The sequence below is a fragment of the Somniosus microcephalus genome, chromosome 5, assembly GCF_052327205.1.
Source record: "Somniosus microcephalus isolate GS21.2 chromosome 5, FLI_Smic_1.0, whole genome shotgun sequence".
Lineage (NCBI taxonomy): Eukaryota > Metazoa > Chordata > Chondrichthyes > Squaliformes > Somniosidae > Somniosus > Somniosus microcephalus.
Window position 1 is genome coordinate 23,316,998 of NC_140991.1, and position 27,682 is coordinate 23,344,679.

At 48.6% G+C, this 27,682-nt stretch overlaps 1 protein-coding gene across 5 annotated transcripts in view; it reads left to right on the plus strand.

The window, feature by feature from the left end:
• zbtb47b (zinc finger and BTB domain containing 47b) overlaps nt 1-27,682 on the plus strand; it is a 295,680-nt gene that overhangs the window by 94,015 nt on the left and 173,983 nt on the right. The window contains exon 1 of one of the 5 annotated variants that reach the window (XM_085987434.1): nt 24,610-24,722. The exons of 2 other annotated variants lie outside the window; for them this stretch is intronic. In XM_085987434.1, coding sequence (XP_085843560.1) covers nt 24,717-24,722 — 6 coding nt within the window. In that variant the 5' untranslated portion in view covers nt 24,610-24,716. Of the gene's footprint in view, nt 1-24,609; nt 24,723-24,769; nt 24,859-27,682 lie in introns of those variants that run through there. 2 more of the 5 variants (XM_085987431.1, XM_085987436.1) reach the window with 2 other exon arrangements.

Here is a 27,682-nt window from a genome sequence, read left to right on the forward strand (position 1 = left end):
ACTAAGTCTGTACATTGTCAAGGTTTTTCTCAGTTTGCTATCTTTTACCCTGGTCAGGTATTCAGCCATGGTGTATTGTCTGTTTAGGGCCAAATAGCAATCGAGTTTGTTTTGGGTTTTTGTCGTTTCTGTCCAATAGGTCAAATATTTTTCCTTTTGTTTAGTGACAATTGTGTTGGGTCGAATTCTCTGTGCTAGGATGTCACTGTCCTGGGGCTGATTATTATTAGCAGTGTTCGTAGTTACTTCACTGAGTCCCAGGACTAGTTGACTGAGGGGACTCTTCTCTATGATCATCTCTTGGCATTTCAGGGCTTTGTAATGATAGCAGTGGGGGTTGCTCATTTTTAGGTGTTTCCAAAATTTGATGGCTCTTTTTTGGATATTAATTAGTGGTGGATATTGGCCTAGTTCTGCCCTGCGTGCATTGTTTGCGGTTTTCCTCTGAGTCCGGAGGATACTTTTACAGAATTCTGCCTCTCTCTGCCTCTCTCTCTCTCTCTGCCTCTCTCTCTCCAATTCCAATTCCAATTCCAATTAAAATGCTTTATTGGCATGAAAGTTTACAGAGAACCATATTGCCAAAGCTTACATAGCAAAAAGGTACAGTTTTCCAACATTCTGTAGGTGTCAATCGATTTGACATTTGTTGGGTACATACAATATTACTTTTAAACAATATTAATTTTAAACAGTCTTTGTACTTCATTTGGTACGTTCAATATTAATTTTAAACAGTCTTAATTTTAAACAGTCCTCAGGTTGTGACATGTTGTTACATATTTGGCCCCAAGGTATGGTCTGTCTCCTTCTCCTAGGACTAATCTCAATTTTGACAGATCATCCAATTCCTTGAAATCTGGGGTTGTTTGGCTTAGCTTGTTGAATAATATGTTTCTTGATGTGTTGAATTTTTCGCATTTTAGGAGGAAATGCATTTCTGTTTCAACCTCGCCAGCCAGACATTGATCGCATATTCTATTCTCTCTAGGCTGCCAGGATTTCTTGTATCTGCCTTTTTCAATTTCCAGTTGGTGGTCGCTTAGTCTGTACCTGGTGAGGGTCTGTCTCTGTTTTGTGTTTTATTGGCATGAAAGTTTACAGGGAACCATGTTGCCAAAGCTTACATAACAAAAAGTACAGGTTTCCAACATTCTGTAGGTGTCAAACGTTTTTGACCCTCGTTGGGTACAGACAGTATTAATTTTTAAACAGTCGTTGACCCTCTCTCTCTCTCTCTCTCTCTCTCTCTCTCTCTCTCTCTCTGCCTCTCTCGCTCTGCTTCTGTCTCTCCGCCCTAAGCAGCACTGCTGGAGTGGGGTCATCTCTTTAGCTTATTGTCCTTGTTTCTTATCTCAGCAGCACTGCTGGAGTGGGGTCATCTCTTTAGCTTATTGTCCTTGTTTCTTATCTCAGCAGCACCTCCTGAGGTAGGATAAGTCTCTCTCTCTCTCTCTGCCTCTCTCTCTCTCTCTCTCTCTGCCTCTCTCTCTCTCTCTCTCTCTCTCTCTGCCTCTCTCTCTCTGCCTCTCTCTCTCTCTCTCTCTCTGCCTCTCTCTCTCTCTCTGCCTCTCTCTCTCTCTGCCTCTCTCTCTCTGCCTCTCAATTCAATTCAAATGCTTTATTGGCATGAAAGTTTACAGGGAACCATGTTGCCAAAGCTTACATAACAAAAAGTACAGGTTTCCAACATTCTGTAGGTGTCAAACGTTTTTGACCCTCGTTGGGTACAGACAGTATTAATTTTTAAACAGTCGTTGACCCTCTCTCTCTCTCTCTCTCTCTCTCTCTCTCTCTCTCTCTCTCTCTGCCTCTCTCGCTCTGCTTCTGTCTCTCCGCCCTAAGCAGCACTGCTGGAGTGGGGTCATCTCTTTAGCTTATTGTCCTTGTTTCTTATCTCAGCAGCACCTCCTGAGGTAGGATAAGTCAGCCCCTGCCATCCCCACAGAATGGGGATTCAAAAACTAGGAGCTTCTGGTCAGTGTTGCTTGGAGATGCTGCCTTTTCCCCAGAATCTTTGGGGAAATGGTGCAGAGGATCCTGTTTGATTCCTGCAACCGACTCTCGATCCCTCAATTTGCTCAGTCACTCTATTGCTGGCGACTCCTGCCCTCAGTGATGGATGGGAGTTACCAACTGTCTTGGTGACTCAGACCCTGAACAAAACAAGGCTGTTGAGGTGTGCTCTACTTGGAGAAGACTTAACATTTACTGTTGTTCCTCTCGACAGTTAGATACTGCAAAGGCTATGGGCCCTGACAACATTCCGGCAATAGTACTGAAGACTTGTGCTCCAGAACTAGCTGCGCCCCTAGCCAAGCTGTTCCAGTACAGCTACAACACTGGCATCTACCCGGCAATGTGGAAAATTGCCCAAGTATGTCCTGTCTACAAAAAGCAGGACAAATCTGACCCGGCCAATTATCGTCCCATCAGTCTACTCTCAATCATCAGCAAAGTGATGGAAGGTGTCGTCGACAGTGCTATCAAGCGGCACTTACTCAGCAAGAACCTGCTAACTGACACCCAGTTTGGGTTCCGCCAGGGCCACTCAGCTCCTGACCTCATTACAGCCTTGGTCCAAACATGGACAAAAGAGCTGAACTCGTGAGGTGAGGTGAGAGTGACTGCCCTTGACATCAAGGCAGCATTTGATCGAGTGTGGCATCAAGGAGCCCTAGCAAAACTGAAGTCAATGGGAATCAAGGGGAAAACTCTCCATTGGTTGGAATCATACCTAGCACAAAGGAAGTTGGCTGTGGTTGTTGGAGGTCATTCATCTCAATCACATGACATCACTGCAGGAGTTCCTCAGGGCAGTGTCCTAGGCCCAACCATCTTCAGCTGTTTCATCAATGACCTTCCCTCCATCATAAGGTCAGAAGTGGGGATGTTCGCTGATGATTGCACACTGTTCAGCACCATTCGAGACTCATCAGATACTGACGCAGTCCGTGTCCATATGCAGCAAGACCTGGACAACATTCAGACTTGGGCTGACAAGTGGCAAGTAACATTCGCACCACACAAGTGCCAGGCAATGATCATCTCCAACAAGCGAGACTCTAACCATCTCCCCTTGACATTCAATGGCATTACCATCGCTGAATCCCCCACTATCAACATCCTGGGGTTTACCATTGATCAGAAACTGAACTGGACCAGCCATATAAATACTGTGGCTACAAGAGCAGGCCAGAGGCTGGGAATTCTGCGGCGAGTGTCTCACCTCCTGACTCCCCAAAGCCTTTCCACCATCGATAAGGCACAAGTCAGGAGTGTGATGGAATACTCTCCACTTGCCTGGATGAGTGCAGCTCCAACAACACTCAAGAAGCTCGACACCATTCAGGATAAAGCAGCCCGGCTTGATTGGCACTCCATCCACCACCTTCAACATTCACTCCCTCCACCACCGGCGCACTGTGGCTGCAGTGTGTACCATCTACAAGATGCACTGCAGCAACTCGCCAAAGCTCCTTCAACAGCACCTTCCAAACCCGCGACCTCCACCACTTAGAAGGACAAGGGCAGCAGACGCATGGGAACATCACCACCTCCAAGCTCCCCTCCAAGCCACACACCATCCTGACTTGGACCTGTATCGCCGTTCCTTCACTGTCGCTGGGCCAAAATCCTGGAACTCCCTTCCTAACAGCATTGTGGGTGTACCTACACCATATGGACTGCAGCGGTTCAAGAAGGCGGCTCACCACCATCTTCTCAAGGGCAATTAGGGATGGGCACTAAATGCAGGCCTAGCCAGCGACGCCCACATCCCATCAATGAATAAAAATAAAAAAAAGAAAACAAAATGGTGATGCTGTAGGTATGTATTTTGTAATTAAAAAAACAAATTATTTGAAAGATCAGTAGTCTGAATTTAAAGGCCCACTGTAGGTCTCCCAGTGATTTGCAGGCAAGCACCGTGTGGTATAACAGGTCTTGGGTTTGAACCCTGGTTTGTTGAAGTTAACTAGCCTCAGCCAGGCAGCAGTTCAGATGGCACAATTGCCCTTGGCATTCCTGGGTTACGGAATAGTGTGGGGGGGGGGGGGGGACTCAACCCGGATCACTGCCCCTGATCGCCGTTCAGTAAACCCTGCTACAGGTGAGCGTCTGTGGATACTTGAGGAGGATGGGATCTAACTCCTCTACAGTCGAAGATCTTGCTGCCTCCCCTGGTCCGGTCCCACATAACATGGAACAGGTGCTTGGCCAAAGTACTGAAGAGTGGGTGGTGCCCCTTGTTCCACTGAAGCAGGAGTCCGTTACTGTCAGCCAAGTCAGCAGGTTGTGGGTTCACGTCCCACTCCAGAGACTGGAGTGCGCAATCTAAACTGACGCTCCAGTGCAGCACTGAAGGGAGTGCTGCACTGTCGGAGGTGCCGTCTTTTGGATGAGATGTTGAAACGAGGCCCCGCCTGCCCTCCCAGGTGAACGTAAAAGAACCCTTGCCACTATTTCAAAGAAGAGCAGGGGAGTTCTCCTCGGTATCCTGGCCAATGTTTATCCCTCGATGAACATCGCTTAAAAAAAACCCTCCCAGATTATCTGGTCATTATCACATTGCTGGTTGTGGGAGCTTGCTGTGCTACCCCCAGCCTCAACAGCTTTTTGGGGGAGAGTTCCAGATTTCCACTACCCTTGGTGTGAAGAAATGCTTCCTGACATCACCCCTGAACAGCCTAGCTCCAATTTTAAGGTTATGCCCCCCCCCCCCCCCCCCCCGTGTTCTGGATCCCCCCCACCAGAGGAAATAGTTTCTCTTCTCTCTACCCAATCAAATCCTTTTAATCATCTTAAACCACTTCAGTTAAATCACCTCTTTTAGTCTTCTATACTTGAAGGAATTTAAGCCTCATATATCCAGACTGACGTAATAAAACTCACTGCACACTTGGTTTGAGTATAAAGCAAGGCTTTAATCAACTTGTTTCAGAACATGGAGGTCTAGTTGTACTTCACTAGTTCCTGTTTACAAAATGTCCCTGGACAAGCTGGGCCCATGCCTGACTATTTATACTCCTTGGACGGCGCCACCAGCTGGCTGTCCAGTGTTCTTTCATGAGTAGTTTCTTCATGATGATGAGATTTATAACAGTACCTGTCCTCATAATTTAACCCTTTTAATCTTCCAAGTTAAAAATAACAACAGAAAATGCTGGAAACACTCAGCAGGTCAGGCAGCACCCGTGGAGAGAGAAACATTGAGTTAACGTTTCAGGTCCGAGAGCCTGAAGGGTTCTGACGAAGGGCCTCGGACCTGAAACCTTGACTCTGGTTTTTCTCTCTCCACAGGTGCTGCCTGACCTGCTGAGTGTTTCCAGCATTTTCTGTTGTTTCAGATTTTCAGCACCCGCGGCATTTTGCTATTGTATTAGCCTTCCAAGTTGTCTGGATTGGCTCTCCGGGTAAGACCAGCGCACACTATGGCATGGCAGTGAAACTGGGAACATCCTGGTCTATGTGACCATAAGACGGTGACTTCTGAGACCTGGGATTGGTTTTAAATGGGAGTCATTTGATTGCCGAAGCTGCTCTTTACCACATTGTCTGCTTGGTGTCAACCGCAACTAATGTTTATTTTTAAAAAAACTTGCCAAAAATCCACAAGATTACCTGTGATGTGAGTTAGATTATGTCCCGAGGCAGCGACGTATCTCTGGGTTGCGATGACCCTGATATAATTGTACGTCATTTGACCTCTCTCTGTGCAGCTGACTGACTTGTATAACTCACTCCAGTCGCCCTGTTTTCCTGCGTTGCTCTGCTCTACCTTGCCTTTTATACGTTGACCTGTGGCACGTACTGGGTGGATTCCTGTTCTCGCCCTGTGCCTTGGTCGGGAACCATCCGGCGGGATAATAACAGAAAAGGATCCAAGCTGTCTGGATTCAGCAGGGCAGGTGGTGTAATGAAGAAGCAGCAGCAATGTGTCACCAAATATCGATCCGCACAGAGGAACTGCACACCTTGTTTACAGAGTTTGCTAGAGGCTCCCGTGGGGCACCAAGGTCTTTGCTGCACCAGCTCTTGCTCCACTTTGACCCCCTTGCATTTAATGTTGGACGCGGGAGTGTTGATGCGACTTGTACTTTCAGAGACCGAGGTCAGGCGGTGAGTAAAGTTCATTAGAACAGCTCCATTGCTCGCTGACCTACATCGGCTCACCGTCCAACAAGGCCTCTTTTTTTAAATGATCATCCCCGTGTTCAAATCCCTCCATAACCTCCCCCTCCCCCCCGTCTCTGTAACCTCCTCCAGCCCTACAACCCTCCGAGATCTCTGAAACCCCCTCCAGCCCTACAACCCTCCGAGATCTATGTAACCTCCTCCAGCCCAACATCCCTCCTGAGATCTCTGTAACCTCCTCCGGCCCTACAATCCTCCGATCTCTGTAACCTCCTCCAGCCCTACATCCCTCCGAGATCTCTCTAACCTCCTCCAGCCCTACAACCCTCCGAGATCTATGTAACCTCCTCCAGCCTGACATCCCTCTGAGATCTCTGTAACCTCCTCCAGCTCTACAACCCTCCGATCTCTGTAATCTCCTCCAGCCCTACAACCCTCCGAGATCTCTGTAACCTCCTCTGGCCCTACAACCCTCCGAGATCTCTGCGCTTCTCCAATTCTGGCCTCTTGCGCGACCCCGATTTTTTAGCACTCCACCATTGGCGGCCGTGTCTTGAGCCGTCTAGGCCCCAAGCTCTGGAATTCCCGCCCTAAACCTCTCTGCCCCCCCCCTTCTCCTTTTTAAAGATGCCCCTTAAAACCTACCTCTTTGACCAAGCCTTTGGTCACTTGTCCTAATATATCACCTTATGAGACTCGGTGTCAATTTTTGTCTGATTTCTGCTCCTGTGAAGCATCTTGGGGATATTTGACTGTTAAAGGCGCTATATAAATGCAAGTTGTTGTCCAAGAATGATTGCATCAGTCCTCATGAATTTGAGCTAAAACTAAACACTTGTGAAACTGCTGGAGTTGAGAGTGCTGGAGGGATATACTTGCATTGGAGGCAGTTCAGAGACGATTCACTATGTTAATTCCAGAGATGAGGGGGTTGAGCAGGTTGGGCCTATACTCATTGAAATTTAGAATGAGAGGTGATCTTTTTGAAACATCTAAGATACTGAGGGGGCTCGACAAGGTAGATGCAGAGAGGATGTTTCCCTTCGTGGGGAAATCTAGAACTCGGGGGCATAATTTCAGAATAAAGGGTCACCCTTTTAGAACTGAGATGAGGAGGAATTTCTTCTCTCGGAGGGTCGTAAATCTGTGGAATTCTCTGCCCCAGAGAGCCGTGGAGGCAGGGTCATTAAATACATTTAAGGTGGCGATAGACAGATTTTTGCAAGGTAAGGGTGTGAAGGGTTATGGGGAGCGGGCAGGGAAGTGGCTTTGAGCCCAAGATCAGCCATGATCTTATTGAATGGCGGAGCAGGCTCGAGGGGCCAAGCGGCCTATTCCTGCTCCTGTTTCTTATGATGTTCTTGTGCTGTATAAAGCTTCATGCGATTCTAACTTCTCTGATATTTCGAGGGAGTGGGAGCTGGATTCTGGGATTCTGCTTTCCTTCCTGTTTGTGCACTCAACAAATGTTTGGTTTTTTTTTAGTAGCCACATTCAGTAATTTGTGGGCTTAAAATAATTTTCAAAAAGTTTCCCGTCGTGAAATTGACGGTAATTAGTAACCCATCTCGGGCCTGTGGTGCGCGGTTGTGTTATCTTGTGTTTATTTTTGAAGTCGGCCACACTATAATTTGATATTTTGCCCACATGCAACGTCGTCTTGCATTTTTGTTGGATTCTTCATTTATTCACATGCTCGGTATAGCAGCCTAACACTGCTTGCTGTTAGCAGGCCAGGCAGCATCCGCGGAGAGAGAAACAGAGTTCACGTTTGAAACATTAACTCTGTTTCTCTCTCCACGGATGCTGCCTGGCCTGCTGAGTGTTTCCAGCATTTTCTGTTGTTGTTTCAGATTTCCAGCATCCGCAGTATTTTGCTATCGTGTTGTTGCTTGCTGTTGGGTCATTTTGTGCATTGGCTCAGTGGTAGCTCCCTCAGAAGGTTGAGTCACCCCCTGCCTCCAGAGTCTTGAGCACAGGCTGACGCTCCAGTGCAGTACTGAAGGGAGTGCTGCACTGTCAGAGGCTCTGTCTTGCGGATCAGACGTTAAACCGAGGCCCCGTCTGCCCCCCTCAGGTGGACGTAAAAGATCCCAAGGCACTATTTCGAAGAAGAGCAGGGGAATTATCCCCGGTGTCCTGGCCAATATTTATCCCTCATCCAATATCACTGACATGAATCAGTCATTCATGAAAGAAAGACTTATGAAATAATACTGAGCGGCCTACGGGTGGCGCTGTCCAGGGAGAGTATAAATACTCTGGCACGGGCCCAGCTTGCGCAGGACATTCTTAACAGGAACTAGTGAAGGACACAATAGACCTCCATGTTGTAAAACAGTTGATTAAAGCTTTGTTTAACGCTTAGACCAAGTGCCTAGTAGTTTTCTTATGTCAATGGTGATGTGCCTTCTTCAGTAATTACATAGAATTTTACAGCACAGAAACAGGCCGTTCAGCCCATCTGGTGTCTGTCGCCGTTTACACTCCACACGAGCCTCCACCCACCCCTCTTCACCTCAGCCTGTCGGCGTAACCTTCTATTCCTTTCTCCTTCATGTACTTATCTAGCTTCCCCTTAAATGGATTTATACTATTCACCTCAACCACTCCCTGTGGTAGCGAGTTCCACATGCTCGCCACTCTCTGGGTGAAGACATTTCTCCTGAATTCACGATTGGATTTATTGGTGACTATCTTGTATTTCTGGCGTCTAGTTTTTGAATGTGAGCAAATTGAGAGTTGTCACTCGGCAATATACACACAAGCTCATTGTTGGAGAATATGACATTGCACAGTGTTATGTTTTTAATCAGAGACATTACATCGGTATGTTTGGCGGGGGGGTGGCGTGGGGGAGACTTTTTTTCAGTAGACCTGGGACGGGGAATGCGTGGCCTGTTGGAGGCCTTGGATTATGGAGGGTTATGATGCGTTAAACAGTGAGAGCTTGTTTCGTCGGTCAGCAATGTGGTGACGAGGACACAAACTTAAGATAATCACAAAAGGAATTAAAATTAGAAGAAAATTCATTTACACCGAGGGTGGATATGATGTGGAATTCTCTACCGCAAACTGGTTGAAGCTGGATCTGTCAAAGGGAATTGGATAGTTGCTTGATCAAGGTGACTATTAAAGGGTATGGGGAGCGGCATTAGACCAGGCATCATATAGACTTTGAAACAGCTTTGTATCGAAGTTTCAAAGGTATAAATTGGGTGTCAAAGCCCACATTGGCTCTGAAGTCTCTCTCTTCCAGGAGTCTCTCTCCTCTGCAGTGTTGGTTCAGGCCCAAGCTGTATTTATTCTTTCACAACAACAAATTTGCATTTATATCGCGCCTTTAACGTAGGAAAACATGCTCGGCTGCTTCACCGGAAAGTAATCGCACAAATATTGACACTGAGCCAAAGAAGGAGCTATTAATTCACGGGGTACGGTAGCATAGTGGTTATGGTACTGGACCAGTAATCCAGAGGCCTGGACTAATGATCTGAGTTCAAATCCCACCACGGCACATTCAGTTAATTAAATAAATCTGGAATTAAAAAGCTAGTATCGGTAATGGTGGCCATGAAACTACCGGATTGTTGTAAAAACCCATCTGGTTCACTAATGTCCTTTTTAGAGAAGGAAATCTGCTGCCCTTACCCGGTCTGGCCGATATGTGAGTCCAGACCCACAGCAATGTGGTTGACTCTTAATGGCCCTCTGAAATGGCCGAGCAAGACACTCACTTGTACCAAACCGCTACGACAAAGGCAGCACCGTGGAAGTACCTTCACCACAATCTGCAGCGGTTCACCACCACCTTCTCGAGGGCATTTGGGGATGGCCAATGAATGCTGGCCTTGTCAGCGACGCCCACATCCCAAGAAGGAATAAATTAAAAAAAATTAAGGCCGCAAAATTGACTCTCTTGATTGGAGCTTAGCGATCCATCGCCAGATCTGGCTGGACCACATCGAGCTTTACCAGGCCTCGTTCTCTTGCCAATCCCACCCATTATTCTAGGATCATCCTGGAAAGCAAAGACCACCTCCGGCTTCCTTTGCCCCCACCCCCACCAAACATCCTCACCTCAATAACCAGTGCGGGAAGCTCTTTGTCATGAAGTTAGGGACCAACTGTTCTGCCTTGCTTCCTTCCCTTTACTGTCGAGCTAAACCTGCTCCAGTGCAAATAACCACGCCGCCGCCGTCCTACCCCTCGCAACCTCATCTCATCCGCGTGACCAATGGCCTGCTGCCTCAAACCCATTCCCACTAAACTGCTGACCACCTAATTTCCCTATGCTGTCTGACATGGTAAATGGTTCCCTCTCCTCAGGTATTGCCTCTTCTCCCTGACATCACCCTCCCCCTGCCTCTCTGGCCTTGCAAGCTATCACGTCATCCCCAACCTCCTTTTCTTTAGCCATGTTGATGCCTTCTAGATTTTTGTCCAAATCCTCGCCATCATAAACCACTTACTCAGCCTCCATAATATTGCCATGCCTACCACAGCCCATCTGCTGCTGAACCCTCATTCATGCCTGTGACTTCCAGACTCGACTATTCCAATGCTTTTCTGTCCGGCCTCCCTTCCTCCACTGGCTTCAGCTGGTCCAAAGTTTTGCTGGCTATATTATACCAAGTCTCACTCGGCCGGTACCCCGTCCTCGCTGACCTACATTGGCACCCAGTCGCTGAACGCCCGTCTCTGCCCCTCGCTGCTGAAACCCTCATCCACGCCTCTGTTACCTCTAGACTGGACTATTCCAACACACTCCTGGCCGGCCTCCCATCTTCGCCACCCACCGCAAACTTGAGCGCATCCAAAACTCTGCTGCCCGTGTCCTAACTCGCACCAAGTCCTGTTTGCCCATCGCCCCTGTGCTTGCTGACCTACATTAAATCTGAGGCATTCGGCACCAGGAGCCAAACACCTTGTCCTCGTGCTTAAATCTCTCGACAACCTTGCCTCTCCATATTTCTGTAATTTCATCCAGCGCTACAACCCTGCTCCCAAAACGTTTCTGACTCTGGCCCCTTGTGCATCTCCCTCCCCCCCCCTCCCACCATTGGCGGCCATATCGAGGCTCGTGCTCTGGAATTCATCCTTTCCTCTTTCCACCTCCCACTCTCCTTCAAGATCCTTCTTAAAAATTCTCTTTGTTTTTGGTCACCTCTCCTAATATCTCCTCCTTTTTCGCTCGGCATCCATTTGCTCCTTAAGCCTCTGTGAAGCACCTTGGTTATTTCTATAAATGCAAGTTGTGTTGTTGCCACCTTCCTCCCAGCTGACAGTTCCATTCCGGACTTTAGAAAGGGTCGTTGAGTTGTCTTCGGAGGAGGCATAGTATCAAGTAAAATACTTCAGAACTGCTCTCTGGAGAAGAGGGAGAGAGATTCTGAATCCATAATTGGTTATAATAACTGGGTGCATTTAAGAATGGGCATCATGAGGCCCTTGAGATTTTTCAGTGACAGTCCTCGGTGGGCACTTCACACAAATCAATGGCACTGGAGAGTTTGGATTAGTGCAGCAATGGTGTATTTAATGGGGTAGTGAATGCAGTGAGACAGGACACACTTGGGGCTTGCTGGAGTAGATGTGTTAGTGTTAATCTTTCTTGGCTTGTAAAAGAAAGAAAGACTTCCATTTATATAGCACCTTTCACAATCCCAGAACGTCCCGTAGCACTTTACAGCCAATTAAGTACTTTTGTGGTGCGCTCTAATTAGTGTCCCCCCCCCCCCCCCGCTCTTTCCCCATAGTCCTACACATTTTTCAAGTATTTATCTAATTCTCTTTTGAAAGTTACTACTTAATCTGCTTCCAATGCCCTTTCAGGTAGTGCATTCCAGATCTTAACCACTCCGTGCGTAAAATTCTTTTACTTCATTTCCCCGACTGGTTCTTTTGCCAATTAACCTTAAATTTTTGTGCTCTGATTACCGACCCTCCTGCCTATGGAAACAGTTTCTCCTTATTTACTCTGTCAAAACCCCTCATGATTTTGAACACCTATTAAATCTCCCCTTAACCTGCTCTGCTCTAAGGAGAACAATCCCATTGGCTGCCGTGCCTTCAGCTGCCTAGGCCCTAAGCTCTGGAATTCCCTCCCTAAACCTCTCTGCCTCTCTCCCCTCCTTTTTAAGATGCTTCTTAAAACCTACCTCTTTGACCAAGCATTTGGTCACCTGTCCTAATACAGTAATTCTTTGTGTGGCTCGGTGGCAAATTTTGTCTGATAACACTCCTGTGAAGCGCCTTGGGACATTTATACTACGTACTGTATAAATGCAAGTTGTTTCTTCTTCCACGTGAGTGCAGATAACTCTGAAACAGTTTGTCTTACTTGACCACGGGTTAACTAGTGAAACGTTAACCGTGCCGCAGTAGCAAAGTCCATTTTGTACAGTCCTCCTTGTGGTTCAGACTTGTTCTATTTCCTTCCTCAATCAACCAGACACCCGAAAATAATTAGCAACTACAAAACCAAACGGCCACAAACGCAGTGAAACACATCGCATGAGGAATGCGGATAATTTGAAATACTCCTCGGGCTAATGAGAAGGGGGGGTGGCGGTCAGATGACGGTATTCTCCTGTCCTTGCTCATCCTCTCGCTTTACGTGGCTTTTACACTCTGGCTGGAGTTTCTCCAAGTTCTTTATCAGTTGGCTTTCACTTTGCATCTGTTCCCCTCTGCTGGCCCTGTGGTTCATGTACTTCCTGCTTTGAACCACACTGACCTGAAGGCCCCAGGCTTGATTCCTGAGCTGACTGATCTCAGACAGCACGATTGATGGGTTGGGAGTGGCGGGCGGGCGGGAGAGGTGTTGGTTACAAATGGCCTCAACATTCTTGGACTGTTGTTGGGAGATCGGCCAGTATTACTGTTTGTGATTACGACCCACGTGCTGAAGCCAGGATAGGGTTTTGTTGCCGTGCCGATTTGTGAGTGTGCGTTGTTGGTACTGGGGTTTCGGTGAAGTTGCGGATTTGTGTTTGTGCTAGGTCCACTTTAATTGTCAGACAACACCAAACCGAACTATAGACTTTCTCCTTCCAAACTCGATTGATGTCAAGAGAGAGTGTTTTCAGGTGTGTAACACTCGGGTGAATTACTAGTTACAAGTGTTGCTGGCTATGTTAGCGCTGGGAACAATTTGAAGTGATGAATTCAGAGCATCACCCAGAAAATATATTAACACAACATTAAAGCGTGATGGATGACACTTTATTTCCTGCACTGTGTGGTATCAGTGTACAGTGTCTGGTGACGGCATTGATTGGGCTGATCAGTGTTTCCTACATTACCATAGTGACTACACTTCAAAAGCATTTAATTGGCTGTGAAGGTGCTTTGGGATGTCCTGAGGTCATGAAAGGATGCTATATGCAAGTTCTTTTTCTTTAATGGAATTTTGACTGATTTTCGCAAACCTGGAATTTTCTTTGCATTTAACGAATTGAGACTCCCTAGCTGGCTTGACGAGCAAGTAGCTGTCCTGACCTCGAGACCCTGGGCCCATTGCAAGCTTCAGTTGGCTACTTCCTCTGATTAGGTTCAGAAGCCCAATGCTCTGACTGCTTAGAGCGGCTGGGATAAATAACATTAACCTCAGCTATTTCAGAGAGCGCATACCTTGTGCCATGCAAGACTCTACTCCGAGAGAGCGGATGATTGGCCTCTTTCTGGGCCTCTGCCAATGTTATTTCAAAGGTTGGGCTAGGATAAATCTTTGGTTTCTTAAGTCAGTTTCCAATACGATTTCTTGTAGTCTTCTCTGTGCGCTTCGAACTCATCAAGGTCTTTTGTGACAGACCTGTTCTTGCAGTTCTCTCTGCAGTCTGTTGTAATGCCAACTACTTCTTATATCTTCCTTCCGTATAAGAACATAAGAATTAGGAGCAGGAGTAGGCCATATGGCCCCTTCGAGCCTGCTCCGCCATTCAATAAGATCATGGCTGATCTTCAAATACAACTCCACTTTCCCGCCCGATCTCCATATCCCTTGATTCCCCTAGAGTCCAAAAATGTATCGATCTCAGCCTTGAATATACTCCGCGACTGAGCATCCACAGCCCTCTGGGGCAGAGAATTCCAAAGATTCACAACCCTCTGAGTGAAGAAATTCCTCCTCATCTCGGTCTTAAATGGCCGACCCCTTATCCTGAGACTATGCCCCCTAGTTCTAGACGCTCCAGCCAGGGGAAACAACCTCTCAGCATCTACCCTGTCAATCCCCCTCAGAATCTTATGTTTCAATGAGATCACCTCTCATTCTTCTAAACTCCAGAGAGTATCGGCCTAATCTACTCGATCTCTCCTCATAGGACAGCCCTCTTATCCCAGGGATCAATCTAGTGAACCTTTGTTGCACCGCCTCTAAGGCAAGTATATCCTTCCTTGGATGAGGAGACCAAAAACTGCACAGTACTCGAGATGCAGTCTCACCAGAGCCCTGTACAATTGTAGCAAGACTTCAATTGTGCAGCTATTTATTCCTCATCCTTGACCCGAGATAGATTTTACATTAAATCTGTTCTCCCTTTCACTTCTGCTCATCATCCACCAATTCCCTCCCTTTTCTCAATTGAAAAGCATTTCGAGACCTCTGGATGAACTACAGGAAAGCTCATTGTCGCTGTCACTGGGAATTCACTGCCGTGTGTAGTCAGGCATGTGAGGGGTTCACACAGCTGCCCTGTAGCTTTTTATTTTTGCAATCGAATTTTGGAAAGCGTAATGACGTGTGTATTATAACCTTAGAACTATCCCCATTCGAACTGTGGGAGAAAAAAACCTACATGCCATATGGTATGGTTAGAAGTTACTGGTTTTTTATTCATTTATGGAATCAGGGCGTCGCTGGCTATTGCCCATCCCTAATTGCCCTTGAGAAGGTGGTGGTGAGCTGCCTTCTTGAACCGCTGCAGTCCGTGTGGTGAAGGTACTCCCACAGTGCTGTTAGGGAGAGAGTTCCAGGATTTTGACCCAGCGACTATGAAGGAATGGCGGTGTGACTTGGAGGGGAACTTGGAGGTGGTGGTGTTCCCATGCGCCTGCTGCCCTTGTCCTTCTAGGTGGAAGAGGTCGCGGGTTTGGGAGGTGCTGCCGAAGAAGCCTTGGCGAGTTGCTGCAGTGCATCTTGTAGATGGTACACACTGCAGCCACGGTACGCCGGTGATGGAGGGAGTGAATGTTTAAGGTGGTGGATGGGGTGCCAATCAAGTGGGCTGCTCTGTCCTGGATGGTGTCGAGCTTCTGGAGTGTTGTTGGAGCTGCACTCATCCAGGCAAGTGGAGAGTATTCCATCACACTCCTTACTTGTGCCTTGTAGATGGTGGAAAGGCTTTGGGGAGTCAGGAGGTGAGACACTCGCCGCAGAATACCCAGACTCTGACCTGCTCTTGTTGCCACAGTATTTATGTGGCTGGTCTGGTCAGTGGTGACCCCCAGGATGTTGATGGTGGGGGATTCGGCGATGGTAATGCCATTGAATGTCAAGGGGAGGTGGTTAGTTTGTTCAACAACTTGCATTGATATAGCGCCGTGATGAAGCATTTTTAACATAGTAAAATATCCCAAGGCGCTTCATGGGAGCATAATCAGACATCGAGCCAAAGAAGGAGGCATTGGTCCATATTTTGCTGGAGTGATGCATCTCGCGGCGTGTCCTGTTCGATTTGTTCGTGCACGTTTAGGTTTGAACATTTTTTGCTGGCGTGCGAGCTGGTAACGGTGCAGCGAGGGCATCTGGGACCTAGGTGAAGAACGGGAAACAGCGTATCTCCTTAACCAATGAGGTTGGAGGATTGAGAAATAAACAAAGGAAGGACTGAGATGGCGGGTGAATTGGAGCGGGTGAATTGGAGGTCAAATCAGGTACAGAACGAGAAGGAAAGAAACTGGGTAAAGAGAAAGGAAAAGTTTAAAAAGAAATTAAATTTAAAGTTTGACATTTGTAAAATCCCCTAAAACAATTCACAACCTGAAGGAATGAGACTTCACACTTAATTGTTTACTTTCTGGGCAAGAGAGGTTGATTGGCAGTAATTAACAATTATGGCATTGTTAAAGGGAACTTGTGCTGTTAATTACCAGATTTATCTTTCTGTGGCGAGTTTAATGGGCAATTAATGTGCAAATGCAGCAACTTCATGAAAATCACAGGGAGGTTAAGCGCTGAATGCGGTTTTCGCTAAGCTAACGGTGGAACGGTACAAATTGGCTAGCAACTTGTGGCAATTCTCAATTCACGGGGTATCTCTTCCTCGCTACAAGATGCTGGCCGATTTGTGCATTAATAATGGTGTGCATCGTTCAGATGCCGCTATTTTTTCAGAAAAATCTGGCCCATTAGGACAGATGACCAAATACTTGGTCAAAGCGGTAGATTTTAAACAATATTAAAGGAAGCGAAAGAGAGAGGTGAAGAGGTACGGGGAGGGAATTCTAGAGCCTCGGGCTCGACTGAAGCCACAGCCGCCAAGGGTGGGGCGAATGCGGGGTGGGGGCGCGGATAGAATGCACAAGAGGCCAGAGTTGGAGAGATGGTGAGTTTGCGGAAAAAACGTTTTCGGAAAAAATATTTTGAGCTTCATAGAAAACCAGAGTGAATAGTGGTTGACCCAGCAACGATGAAGGAACGGTGATATATTTCCAGGTCAAGATGGTGTGTGACTTGGAGGGGAACTTGGAGGTGATGGTGTTCCCATGCGCCTGCTGCCCTTGTCCTTCTAGGTGGTTTGGGAGGTGCTGCCGAAGAAGCCTTGGCGAGTTGCTGCAGTGCATCTTGTAGATGGTACACACTGCAGCCACAGTGCGCCGGTGGTGGAGGGAGTGAATGTTTAAGCATTGGATGGATGGGGTGCCAATCAAGTGGGCTGATTTGTCCTGGATGGTGTCGAGCTTCTTGAGTGTTTAGAGTTGAATTCATCCAGGCAAGTGGAGAGTATTCAATCACACTCCTGACTTGTGCCTTGTAGATGGAGGAGGTGACTAGTGGTGTCCTGCAGGGATCTTTGTTGGGGCCTCAACTATTCACAGTATTTATTAACGGCTTAGATGATGGCATAGAAAGTCATATATCCAAATTTGCCGATGACACAAAGATAGGTGGCATTATAGGCAGTGTAGATGGAAGCATAAAATTACAGAGCGATATCGACAAGTTAAGTGAATGGGCAAAACTGTGGCAAATGGATTTCAATGTAAGCAAATGTGAGGTCATCCACTTTGGACCTAAAAAGGATAGAACCGGGGACTTTCTAAATGGTGAAAGGCTAAAAACAGTGGAGGTCCAAAGAGACTTGGGGGGTCCAGGTACATAGATCATTAAAACGCCATGAACAGGTACGGAAAATAATCAAACAAGCTAATGGGATGCTGGCCTTTGTATCTAGAGGAGGTAGAAGTTATGCTGCAACTATACAAAAACCCTGGTTAGACCGCACCTGGAGTACTGTGAGCAGTTCTGGGCACCACACCTTAGGACAGATATATTGGCCTTGGAGGGAGTGCAGCGTAGGTTTACCAGAATGATACTCTGACTTCAAGGGTTAAGTTATGAGGAGAGATTACACAAATTAGGGTTGTATTCCCTGGAATTTAGAAGGTTAAGGGGTGATCTGATCGAAGTTTTTAAGATATTAAGGGGAACTGATAGGGCCGATAGAAACTATTTCCGCTGGTTGGGGAGTCTATGACTAGGGGGCATAGTCTAATAATTAGAGCCAGACCTTTCAGAGATGAAATTAGGAAACACTTCTACACACAAAGGGTGGTAGAAATTTGGAATTCTCTTCCGCAAATGGCAATTGATGCTGGACCAATTGTTAATTTTAAATCTGAGATTGATGGCTTTATGTTTACCAAAAGTATTAAGGGGTATGGGCCAAAGGTGAGTATATGGCGGTAGGTCACAGATCAGCCATGATCTCATTGAATGGCGGAGCAGGCTCGAGCGGCTGAATGGCCTACTCCTGTCCCTATGCTCCTATGGTGGAGAGGCTTTGGGGAGTCAGGAAGTGAGTCAGTCACCGCAGAATACCCAGCCTCTGACCTGTTTTTGTAGCCACAGTATCTATGTGGCTGGTCCAGTTAAGTTTCTGGTCAATGGTGACCCCAGGATGTTGATGGTGGGGGATTCGGCGATTGGTAATGCCGTTGAATGTCATGGGGAGGTGGTTAGACTTTCTCTTGTTGGAGATGGTCATTGCCTGGCACTTGTGCAGCGTGAATGTTACTTGCCATTTATCAGCCCAAGCATTTGCATTTGAATGAATCAATACTAACTGCTTTCGCCGTCTCCCTCGGGAGCTTGGTCCATAGATTGACCACTTGCTCTCACTGTAACCTTAGTGACAACACTGAAGTTAAATTAAACCTTTGTACACAATGTTTGTGGGTGGTTATAAAATTGAATAGCCTTTAGGTCCTTAAAAGTTAACTGCTTGTAGCAACTTTTTTTTGTGGTGAATTTGGTACTCCAGTAGGAGGAGTGCTTGCAAGCCAACACTTTCCAATTCAGCCATTCATAGACTCGTACAGCACAGAAGGAAGCCATTCGGCCCATCGTGCCTGTGCCGGCTCTTTGAAAGAGCTATCCAATTAGTCCCACTCCTCTGCTCTTTCCCTATAGCCCTGCAATTGTTTCCTTTTCAAGTATATATCCAATTCCCTTTTGAAAGAGTCTATCACTAATAAATCCAATAGGGAATTCAGTAGAAACTGTTTTACCCAGAAAGTGCTTAGAATGTAGAACTTGCTACCACGGAGTGGTTGAGGAGAATAACGTAGCGTAGAATAGTTAAGAGGAAGCTAGATAAGTACACAAGGGAGAAAGGAATAGAAGGATATTCTGATCTGGTGCGATGAAGTAGGATAGGAGGAGGTTCGTGTGGAGCATAAACACCAGCATAGATCAGTTGGGCCGAATAGCCTGTTTGCTGTAAATTCTGTGTAATTCTATTGAATCTGCTTCCACCACCCTCTCGAGCAGTGCATTCCAGATTATAACAACTCGCTGCGTTAAAAATTTCTTGCCCTCTGGTTCTTTTGCCAAATACCTTGTATCTGTGTCCTCTGGTTACCGACCCTTCTGCCGGTTTCAGTATCAAGTGATCCCAGTCCAGGTGGGGCACAGCCAGCTTGCAGTGTGAGGCTCCCTCTGAAACCAGTCTTTAACCCCAGCCTCTTGCTGGATCAGCTTGACGCTTCCCTTTTTCTACACCATGCATTCTTGTGGATCCCTTGGGGGGAAGCCATCCCCTGCTGGTAGTGAAATTTGAAATACATTCTTACAAAATGCTTGGAGATTAAAAAAAATAAAAATGCAAATGCTAATGGAAAATGCAAGAAATGCACAGCAGGCCTGTGGGCATCTGAAAAGAGGAAAAAAAAGAAGGGCTAAAGTAGCAAAGCATATGGGATCTTGGGCTTCATAAATAGAGTTATTGAGTACAAAAGCAGAGACGTTATGCTGAACCTTTATAAAGCGCTGGTTCGGCCACAACTGGAGTATTGCGTCCAGTTCTGGTCACCACACTTTAGGAAGGATGTGAAGGCCCTTGAGAGGGTGCAGAGGAGATTTACCAGAATGGTTCTGGGGATGGGGGATCTTAGCTACAAGGACAGGTTGGAGAAGCTGGATTTGTTTTCATTAGAGCAAAGGAGGTTGAGGGGTGATTTGATAGAGGCGTACAAGATTATGACCGGTTTGGATAGGCTAGACGGGGAAAGGCTGTTCCCACTAGTTGATGGTACAAGGACTAGGGGACACAGATTTAAGGTTTTGGACAAGAGATACAGGAGGGAAAGTGAGGAAAAACTTTTTTACGCAGCGAGTGGTGATGACCTGGAACTCGCTGCCGACGGAAGTGGTGGAAGCGGAGACACTCAATGTTTACAAGGGGAGACTGGATAGGCACTTGAGGGAAATAAACTTGCAGGGCCACGGGGATAGAGCGGGGGAATGGGACTGACTGGATTGCTCTACAGAGAGCCGGCACGGACTCGATGGGCCAAATGGCCTCCTTCTGTGCTGTTATGACTCTACAGAGTTGTTTAGAAGATCCTTTATTTCAAGCCCTGGTCTATACTGAGTTAGCTGACTTCAGCCACAACAGCAGTTGGCCTCCACATCACTGCACCAGGGAGAGGTGGGGGGAAAAAATCAGCCTGGGTTACTGTCGACTGACCCCTGCTGGAACCTGCATATGTGTGTGGACGGGCTAGTGACGGGATCGGACTTGGCTGTGAAGCCCTCTGCAGTCGGACAGCTCACCGACTAGGTGTGTGCTCGAAGAGTAGCTTCTTCAGTGAGGTACTGGAGGGTTCCCATGACGTGTCGCTATACCCCAGCGAGTGTCCGTGCCTTCAGCTTAGGAGGGCAGAAAATTTGGGATGGGCTGGGATGAGGGAAGGCTGAATTCCAGAGCTTGGGGCCCAGGCGGCTGAAGGCACGGCCGCCAATGGTGGGGAGAAGGAAGTGGGGGGGGTGGGGGGGATGCGCAAGAGGCCAGAACTGGAGGAGGTTACAGAAATTGGGAAGGGCGAGGCCATGGAGGGATTTGAACATGAAGATGAGAATTTTAAATTCGAGGTATTGGTGAACCAGGAGCCAGTGTAGGTCAGCGAGCACAGGGGTATTGGGGGGGGGGGTAAACAGGATTTGGTGCACGTTAAGATACGGGCAGCAGAGTTTTGGATGAGCTCAAGTTTATGGAGGAGAGCGTTGGAATAGTCAAGTCTGGAGACAACAAAGGCATGGATCTGAGGATTTCAGCAGCAGATGGGCTGAGGCAGGGGCGGCGACGGGGCGATGTTACGGAGGCATCCTCCCAATACCTCACCCAAGTGATCAAACGTGTGCCGAGACAGAGGTTCAAGGTACTGGATTGTGGCTGGAGTTGGCATGATGGCGGAGCCCAAACCTGTCATCCTCAGCCATCTGCACACGTGCACTTTCCAGCAAAGGTCGGGGGGGGGTCACTGGATCGTGATCAGGAGCGGAAACCCCGGCTGATCTTTAATTTCCCTTGCTTCTGGCTGGGATTGGCTGATGAGATAGACTGGGGATCGTACCTGGGTCCTTCTGATCTCTTGCATGTTGGCTTGGTTGCACTTTGCCTTTGAACTATTGAGCAAGCTGGTGCAAGTTAAGCTAAAACAAAAATGGGTAAATGACATAGAAAACATCGAAACATAGAAAAGTAGGAGCAGGAGTAGGCCATTTGGCCCTTCGAGCCTGCTCCGACATTCAATATGATCATGGCTGATCCTCTATCTCAATACCATATTCCTGCTCTCTCCCCATACCCCTCGATGCCTTTTGTGTCTAGAAATATATGTATCTCCTTAAATATAGTCAGTGAATTGAATGACTAGCAGGTTAAGGCTGAGAGAACTTGAATTCTGGAGAACTGAGCTCTGGCATTCCCTCCCTAAGATTCCGCCTCTCTACACCTCTCTCCTCCTTTAAGACGCTCCGTAAAACCTTCACCTGTCCTAAATATCTCCTTATGTGGCTCAGTGTTGGATTTTGTTTGATAACGCTCCTGTGAAGTGCCTGGGGACGTTTTACTACGTTTAAAGCGCCTTATAAATGCAGGTTGTTGTTGAAAGTAGGCAACTTTCATAGTTAGAAGAAGCACTGTTTAACCGATCTTTATTTTCCCCTCCCTCCCCCAAGATAGAAATGCTTTTGGTGCTAGCACTAAATTGGCAGTGTTTCTTGAGGACACAGCACGGCCAGTATGGGAAATAGAAAAATGTCACACTGTGAAGGAAAATGAGTCGGACAGCGGGTTTTAGAGCTCCTTTTGTGTGGAGGGTTAGGGATTGGCAATAACTGCAGCCTTGCCAACATGGCCCGCCTCTCGGGAACAGAAAAACATCAGGACTTCCTGCAGACTTGCCACTTCCGAACGACCGTGTCAGCTACCCAAGGGAGAAGCCGTCCTATGTTTGCAAAATAAAAACCTGTTTTAATCGTGTGCAACAAGTCAACGTCAATTCTGATGAGGGGGACGGGCAAGCTGAGAAGCTCGGGGAACCCGTTCCCACCAGGCAGGGGGGGTGGGCCTCCCGTTCCCAGCAGGCGGGGGCTGTGGGCCTCCTGTTCCCAGCAGGCGGGGCGGGGGGGGTGGGCCTCCCGTTCCCAGCAGGCGGGGCGGGGGGGGTGGGCCTCCCGTTCCCAGCAGGCGGGGCGGGGGGGGTGGGCCTCCCGTTCCCAGCAGGCGGGGCGGGGGGGGTGGGCCTCCCGTTCCCAGCAGGCGGGCGGGGGGCCTCCCCTCCTGTTCCCAGCAGGCGGGCGGGGGGGGGTGGGCCTCCCATTCCCAGCAGGCGGACGGGGGGGGGCCTCCCGTTCCCAGCAGGCGGGTGGGGGGGGCCTCCCGTTCCCAGCAGGCGGGTGGGGGGGCCTCCCGTTCCCAGCAGGCGGGTGGGGGGGGCCTCCCGTTCCCAGCAGGCGGGTGGGGGGGGGCCTCCCGTTCCCAGCAGGCGGGTGGGGGGGGCCTCCCGTTCCCAGCAGGCGGGTGGGGGGGCCTCCCGTTCCCAGCAGGCGGGTGGGGGGGCCTCCCGTTCCCAGCAGGCGGGTGGGGGGGCCTCCCGTTCCCAGCAGGCGGGTGGGGGGGCCCCTCCCGTTCCCAGCGGGTGGGGGGGCCCCTCCCGTTCCCAGCAGGCGGGTGGGGGGGCCCCTCCCGTTCCCAGCAGGCGGGTGGGGGGCCCCTCCCGTTCCCAGCAGGCGGGTGGGGGGCCCCTCCCGTTCCCAGCAGGCGGGTGGGGGGGTCCCTCCCGTTCCCAGCAGGCGGGTGGGGGGGGGCCCCTCCCGTTCCCAGCAGGCGGGTGGGGGGGGGCCCCTCCCGTTCCCAGCAGGCGGGTGGGGGGGCCCCTCCCGTTCCCAGCAGGCGGGTGGGGGGGCCTCCCGTTCCCAGCAGGCGGGTGGGGGGGCCCCTCCCGTTCCCAGCAGGCGGGTGGGGGGGCCCCTCCCGTTCCCAGCAGGCGGGTGGGGGGGGCCCCTCCCGTTCCCAGCAGGCGGGTGGGGGGGCCTCCCGTTCCCAGCGAGGTGGATTGGTCTTCTACGGCTGGACCTCGGGCACATTGTTTGACCAGAATAGAAGGTGTTTTATTCTGTAGCTAACCTGGCAGTCCTTTAATTTACTTATAATTTACAGTTTATTGTTTGTGCCCCTTTAAAAAGGGGGCACTTGTTAACTCATTGATGACAATGATCATCCTCACTGGCATTATAAAAGAGTTGGCTAACCTGGGAATCCGCGCTGGTTGCCTCAAATGGAAAATATTCCATCCACCAGCACGAAAGACTACTTTGATGATTTCATCGAAAAGTTTCACAAAAAGACAAATACATGGGGTTCAAACCAGCTAACTCTGCAAATTATACTTAATTAGGTTGGTGCAGTAAAGGGGGAAGAAAGTGTATTTTTAAAAGGCGCTTTTAAATTGTGTTGCGGTCACTACGTTCGCTGAAAATGAGTCTTCCCAGCAGCAGGTCTTGGTGAGCACTGGCAGGGGGTGTGGCAATTGGTGATTAGGAGAGCCCCTCCCTCCCAGCAATATCATCTGTTTCAAATGACTGCATTCCCTCCCAGTGGTTAGTGAGGGCCTTCCTATCTCAGTTGCAGCACCTCTCGCTGGGATGGAGGAGTCTCCCTGTTTCTAATTGCCACAGCCCCTCCCGGTGGTATTGCTGGGAGGGGGTCTCCCAATCTCCAATTACCCCCCCCTCCCGGGGGTATTGCTGGGAGGGGGCCCCCCAATCTCCAATTGCCCCCCTCCCCCGGGGGTATTGCTGGGAGGGGGTCTCCCAGTCTCCAATTACCCCCCTCCTCCTCCCCCGGGGGTATTGCTGGGAGGGGGTCTCCCAATCTCCAATTGCCCCCCTCCCGCGGAGGTATTACTGGGAGGGGGGTCTCCCAATCTCCATTGCCCCACTCTTCCTCCCCTGGGGGTATTGCTGGGAGGGGGTCTCCCAATCTCCAATTGCCGCCTCCCTCCCGGGGGTATTGCTGGGAGGGGGTCTCCCAATCTCCAATTACCCCCACCCTCCCCCGGGGGTATTGCTGGGAGGGGGTCTCCCAATCTCCAATTGCCCCCCTCCCCGGGGGTATTGCTGGGAGGGGGTCTCCCAATCTCCAGTTGCCCCCCTCCCCCGGGGGTATTGCTGGGAGGGGGTCTCCCAGTCTCCATTGCCCCCCTCCTCCTCCCCCGGGGGTATTGCTGGGAGGGGGTCTCCCAATCTCCAATTGCCCCCCTCCCCCTCCCCGGGGGTATTGCTGGGAGGGGGTCTCCCAATCTCCATTGCCCCCCTCCCCGGGGGTATTGCTGGGAGGGGGTCTCCCAGTCTCCATTGCCCCCCTCCCCGGGGGTATTGCTGGGAGGGGGTCCCCCAATCTCCAATTGCCGCCTCCCTCCCGGCGGCTGTCCGCCCTCAGGCCCCGCCCGCTCGGGCTCTGAGTGACAGGCCTGGGGACAGCGAATGGTTAACCGGGGCTCCGCCGGTCCGAGTGGGCTGGGTGAGCCGAGCCGAGCCGAGGCGCCGCTCCGGTCGCCAGAGCCGAGTTATGTGGGTAAGGAAAATAAAAGTCTGCCCCGGTGGCTGAGGGGTGGGAGCGGCCTCGGCTGCGCGGCGCTACATTAACCCTTTCCTCGGGCCGGACGCCCTTCGCCAGCCGTCGCTGCGGCGCCGCCTCACCGGGGAAGCTGGTAGGCCGCTGCGGGGGGAATCGCGAACGTCCGGGCTCGGGCACCCCAGGCGGCGGCGGCCGCTGTGCGGACCGAGGCGAGGCTGCTGCCGGGAAGGGAGGTCGGGGTCCGGCCCGGCCCGAGGCTGGGCTGGGCCTCACCCCGGGGATGTGGTGTCCCTGTCCCGGGGAGTCGGTGTCAGCAGATCCTGGCTTACTGCACTTGGAGCGCAGACTTGTTGCGAAAGATGTGGTGTCGAGAATGTGGACTCTTCTCTTTTCAGCGAGAGAAAACCGAGGGATGTTCATATGCAATATATTATCGAGATATTAGTGTGCACTGTTATCCAAAGATATTAATATGCAGTATATTATCCAGAGATATTAATATGCAGTATATTATCCAGCGATATTAATATGCAATATATTATCCAGAGATATTAGTATGCACTGTTATCCAGAGATATTAATATGCAGTATATTATCCAGAGATATTAATATGCACTGTTATCCAGAGAGATTAATATGCAATATATGATCCAGAGATATTAATATGTACTGTTATCCAGAGATATTAATATGCAATATATTATCCAGAGATATTAATATGCAGTATATTATCCAGAGATATTAATATGCAATATATTCAGAGATATTAATATGCAGTATATTATCCAGAGATATTAATATGTACTGTTATCCAGAGATAGTAATATGCAGTATATTATCCAGATATTAATATGCAATATATTATCGAGATATTAATATGCACTGTTAGCCAGAGATATTAATATGCAATATATTATCCAGAGATATTAATATGCAATATATTATCCAGAGATATTAATATGCAATATATTATCCAGAGGTATTAATATGCAATATATTATCCAGAGCTATTGTTCTGGTTCAAGATAATTTTACAATTATACAATTCAATAATTTGCATATTTTAATATTTTTCCACCCTTGCTGTTGTCTTCTGAAGCAAATTGTGATGCATTCTTCTTATCCTTAAATTCTACTAAGATGTCGGAAGATTGTTTGTAACACTACTGTAAATATTGGATTATTTCACCCAACTCAAGGCTGCTAACACTTGTTGCTTAAAATTAGGGGAACATTGTGATAAATTTAAATTTTCGGTGCATTTAAGAAAAAAAAGTGATGGTAGTTAAATTTGACAGCAGATATTTCCTGATTGTTGAAGTATGTTGAAAAGTTATAGAAGGTTGCAGTAATATTGATAAATATTTATTTTACTAATTGTTTAAGTGTTTCCTCTGCGTTGCACATTGGATTAATTCATTCATATATCACAGAATCCACAGAATCACAGAAACTCCACAGTGCAGATAGAGGCCATTTCGGCCCATCGAGCCTGCACCGACACATATCCCACCCGATCCCCGTAACCCCTGCACCAACACATATCCCACCCTATCCCTGTAACCCCATGTATTTAATCCCCCTAACACTAAGGGTCAATTGTTTTATCATAGCCAATCAACCTAACCCGCACATCTTTGGACTGTGGGAGGAAACTGGAGCACCCGGAGGAAACCCACGCAAACACGGGGAGAATGTGCAAACTCCACACAGACAGTCACCCGAGGCCGGATTCGAACCCGGGTCCCTGGTGCTGTGAGGCAACAGTGCTAATCACTATGCCACCGTGATATATGATGTATTGCATTCTTTCAAACGTGGAAAGGTGGTTGTTGGGAAATTCTTGTCTATGGGGATCAATGTGGGAGGTAGAGATCATCGAAATTTACAGCACAGAAGGAGGCCATTTGGCCCATCGTGTCTGTGCTGGCCGAAAAAGAGCTATCCAGCCTAATCCACTTTCCAGCTTTTGGTCCATAGCCCTGTAGCTTACAGCACTTCAAGTGCATATCCAAGTACTTTTTAAATGTGATGAGGGCTTCTGCCTCTACCACCCTTTCAGGCAGTGAGTTCCAGACCCTGACCACCCTCTGGGTGAAAAAAGTTCTCCTCAACTCCCCTCTAATCCTCCTACCAATTACCTTAAACCTATGCCCCCTGGTTATTGACCTCTTTGCTAAGGAAAATAGGTCCTTTCTATCCACTCTATCTAGGCCACTCATAATTTTATACACCTCATTAAGTCTCCCCTCAGCCTCCTCCGCTCCAAAGAAAAGAACCCCAAAATGTCCATTTTAAAAGAAAATGTGCAGTCAAGGCGTGGTAGGGGGGCAGGAGGATGACCGGCGGGGGGGGTAGGTGCTGCAGGTTTTTGTTTTTGTTTTCAAATTTCGGCAAGATTTCCTCTTTCTATCCCCCTTCCCTGCCCTCCCCCTTTTTACTTTTAAAGTTGGTTGCTGGCCTCTACTGTGGATTGTGGGTTTTGAGTGAGAGTTTAATTGTTCAATGGTGAAAATTTAAAATGTCACTTTTAAAAATAAATAAATAAAAATCAATGATGTCTACATTGCGAATAGCAATATGCACGTCTCAGATTCAAAAATCAGCCTGTCTCCCAATATCTCACGAGTGAGCTTGTATGTTGGCCTGTTATTACCTTCTGGTATCTGGACAGCAACCTCTGTATGTCACTAATACGAAAGCAAAATACTGTGGATACTGGGAAATCTGAAATAAAAATAGAAAATGCTGGAAACACTCAGCAGGTCAGGCAGCATCTGTAGAGCGAGAAACAGAGTTAATGTTTCAGTTCAATGACGTGACGAAGGGTCTTCGACCTGAACACTCTTTCTCTGCAGATGTGGCCTGACCTGCTGAGTATTTCCAGCGTTTTCTGTTTTTATCTCTCTCGCTCTCTCTACTTGTATAGTCTTATTACTGGTCCATTGGGCCATCCT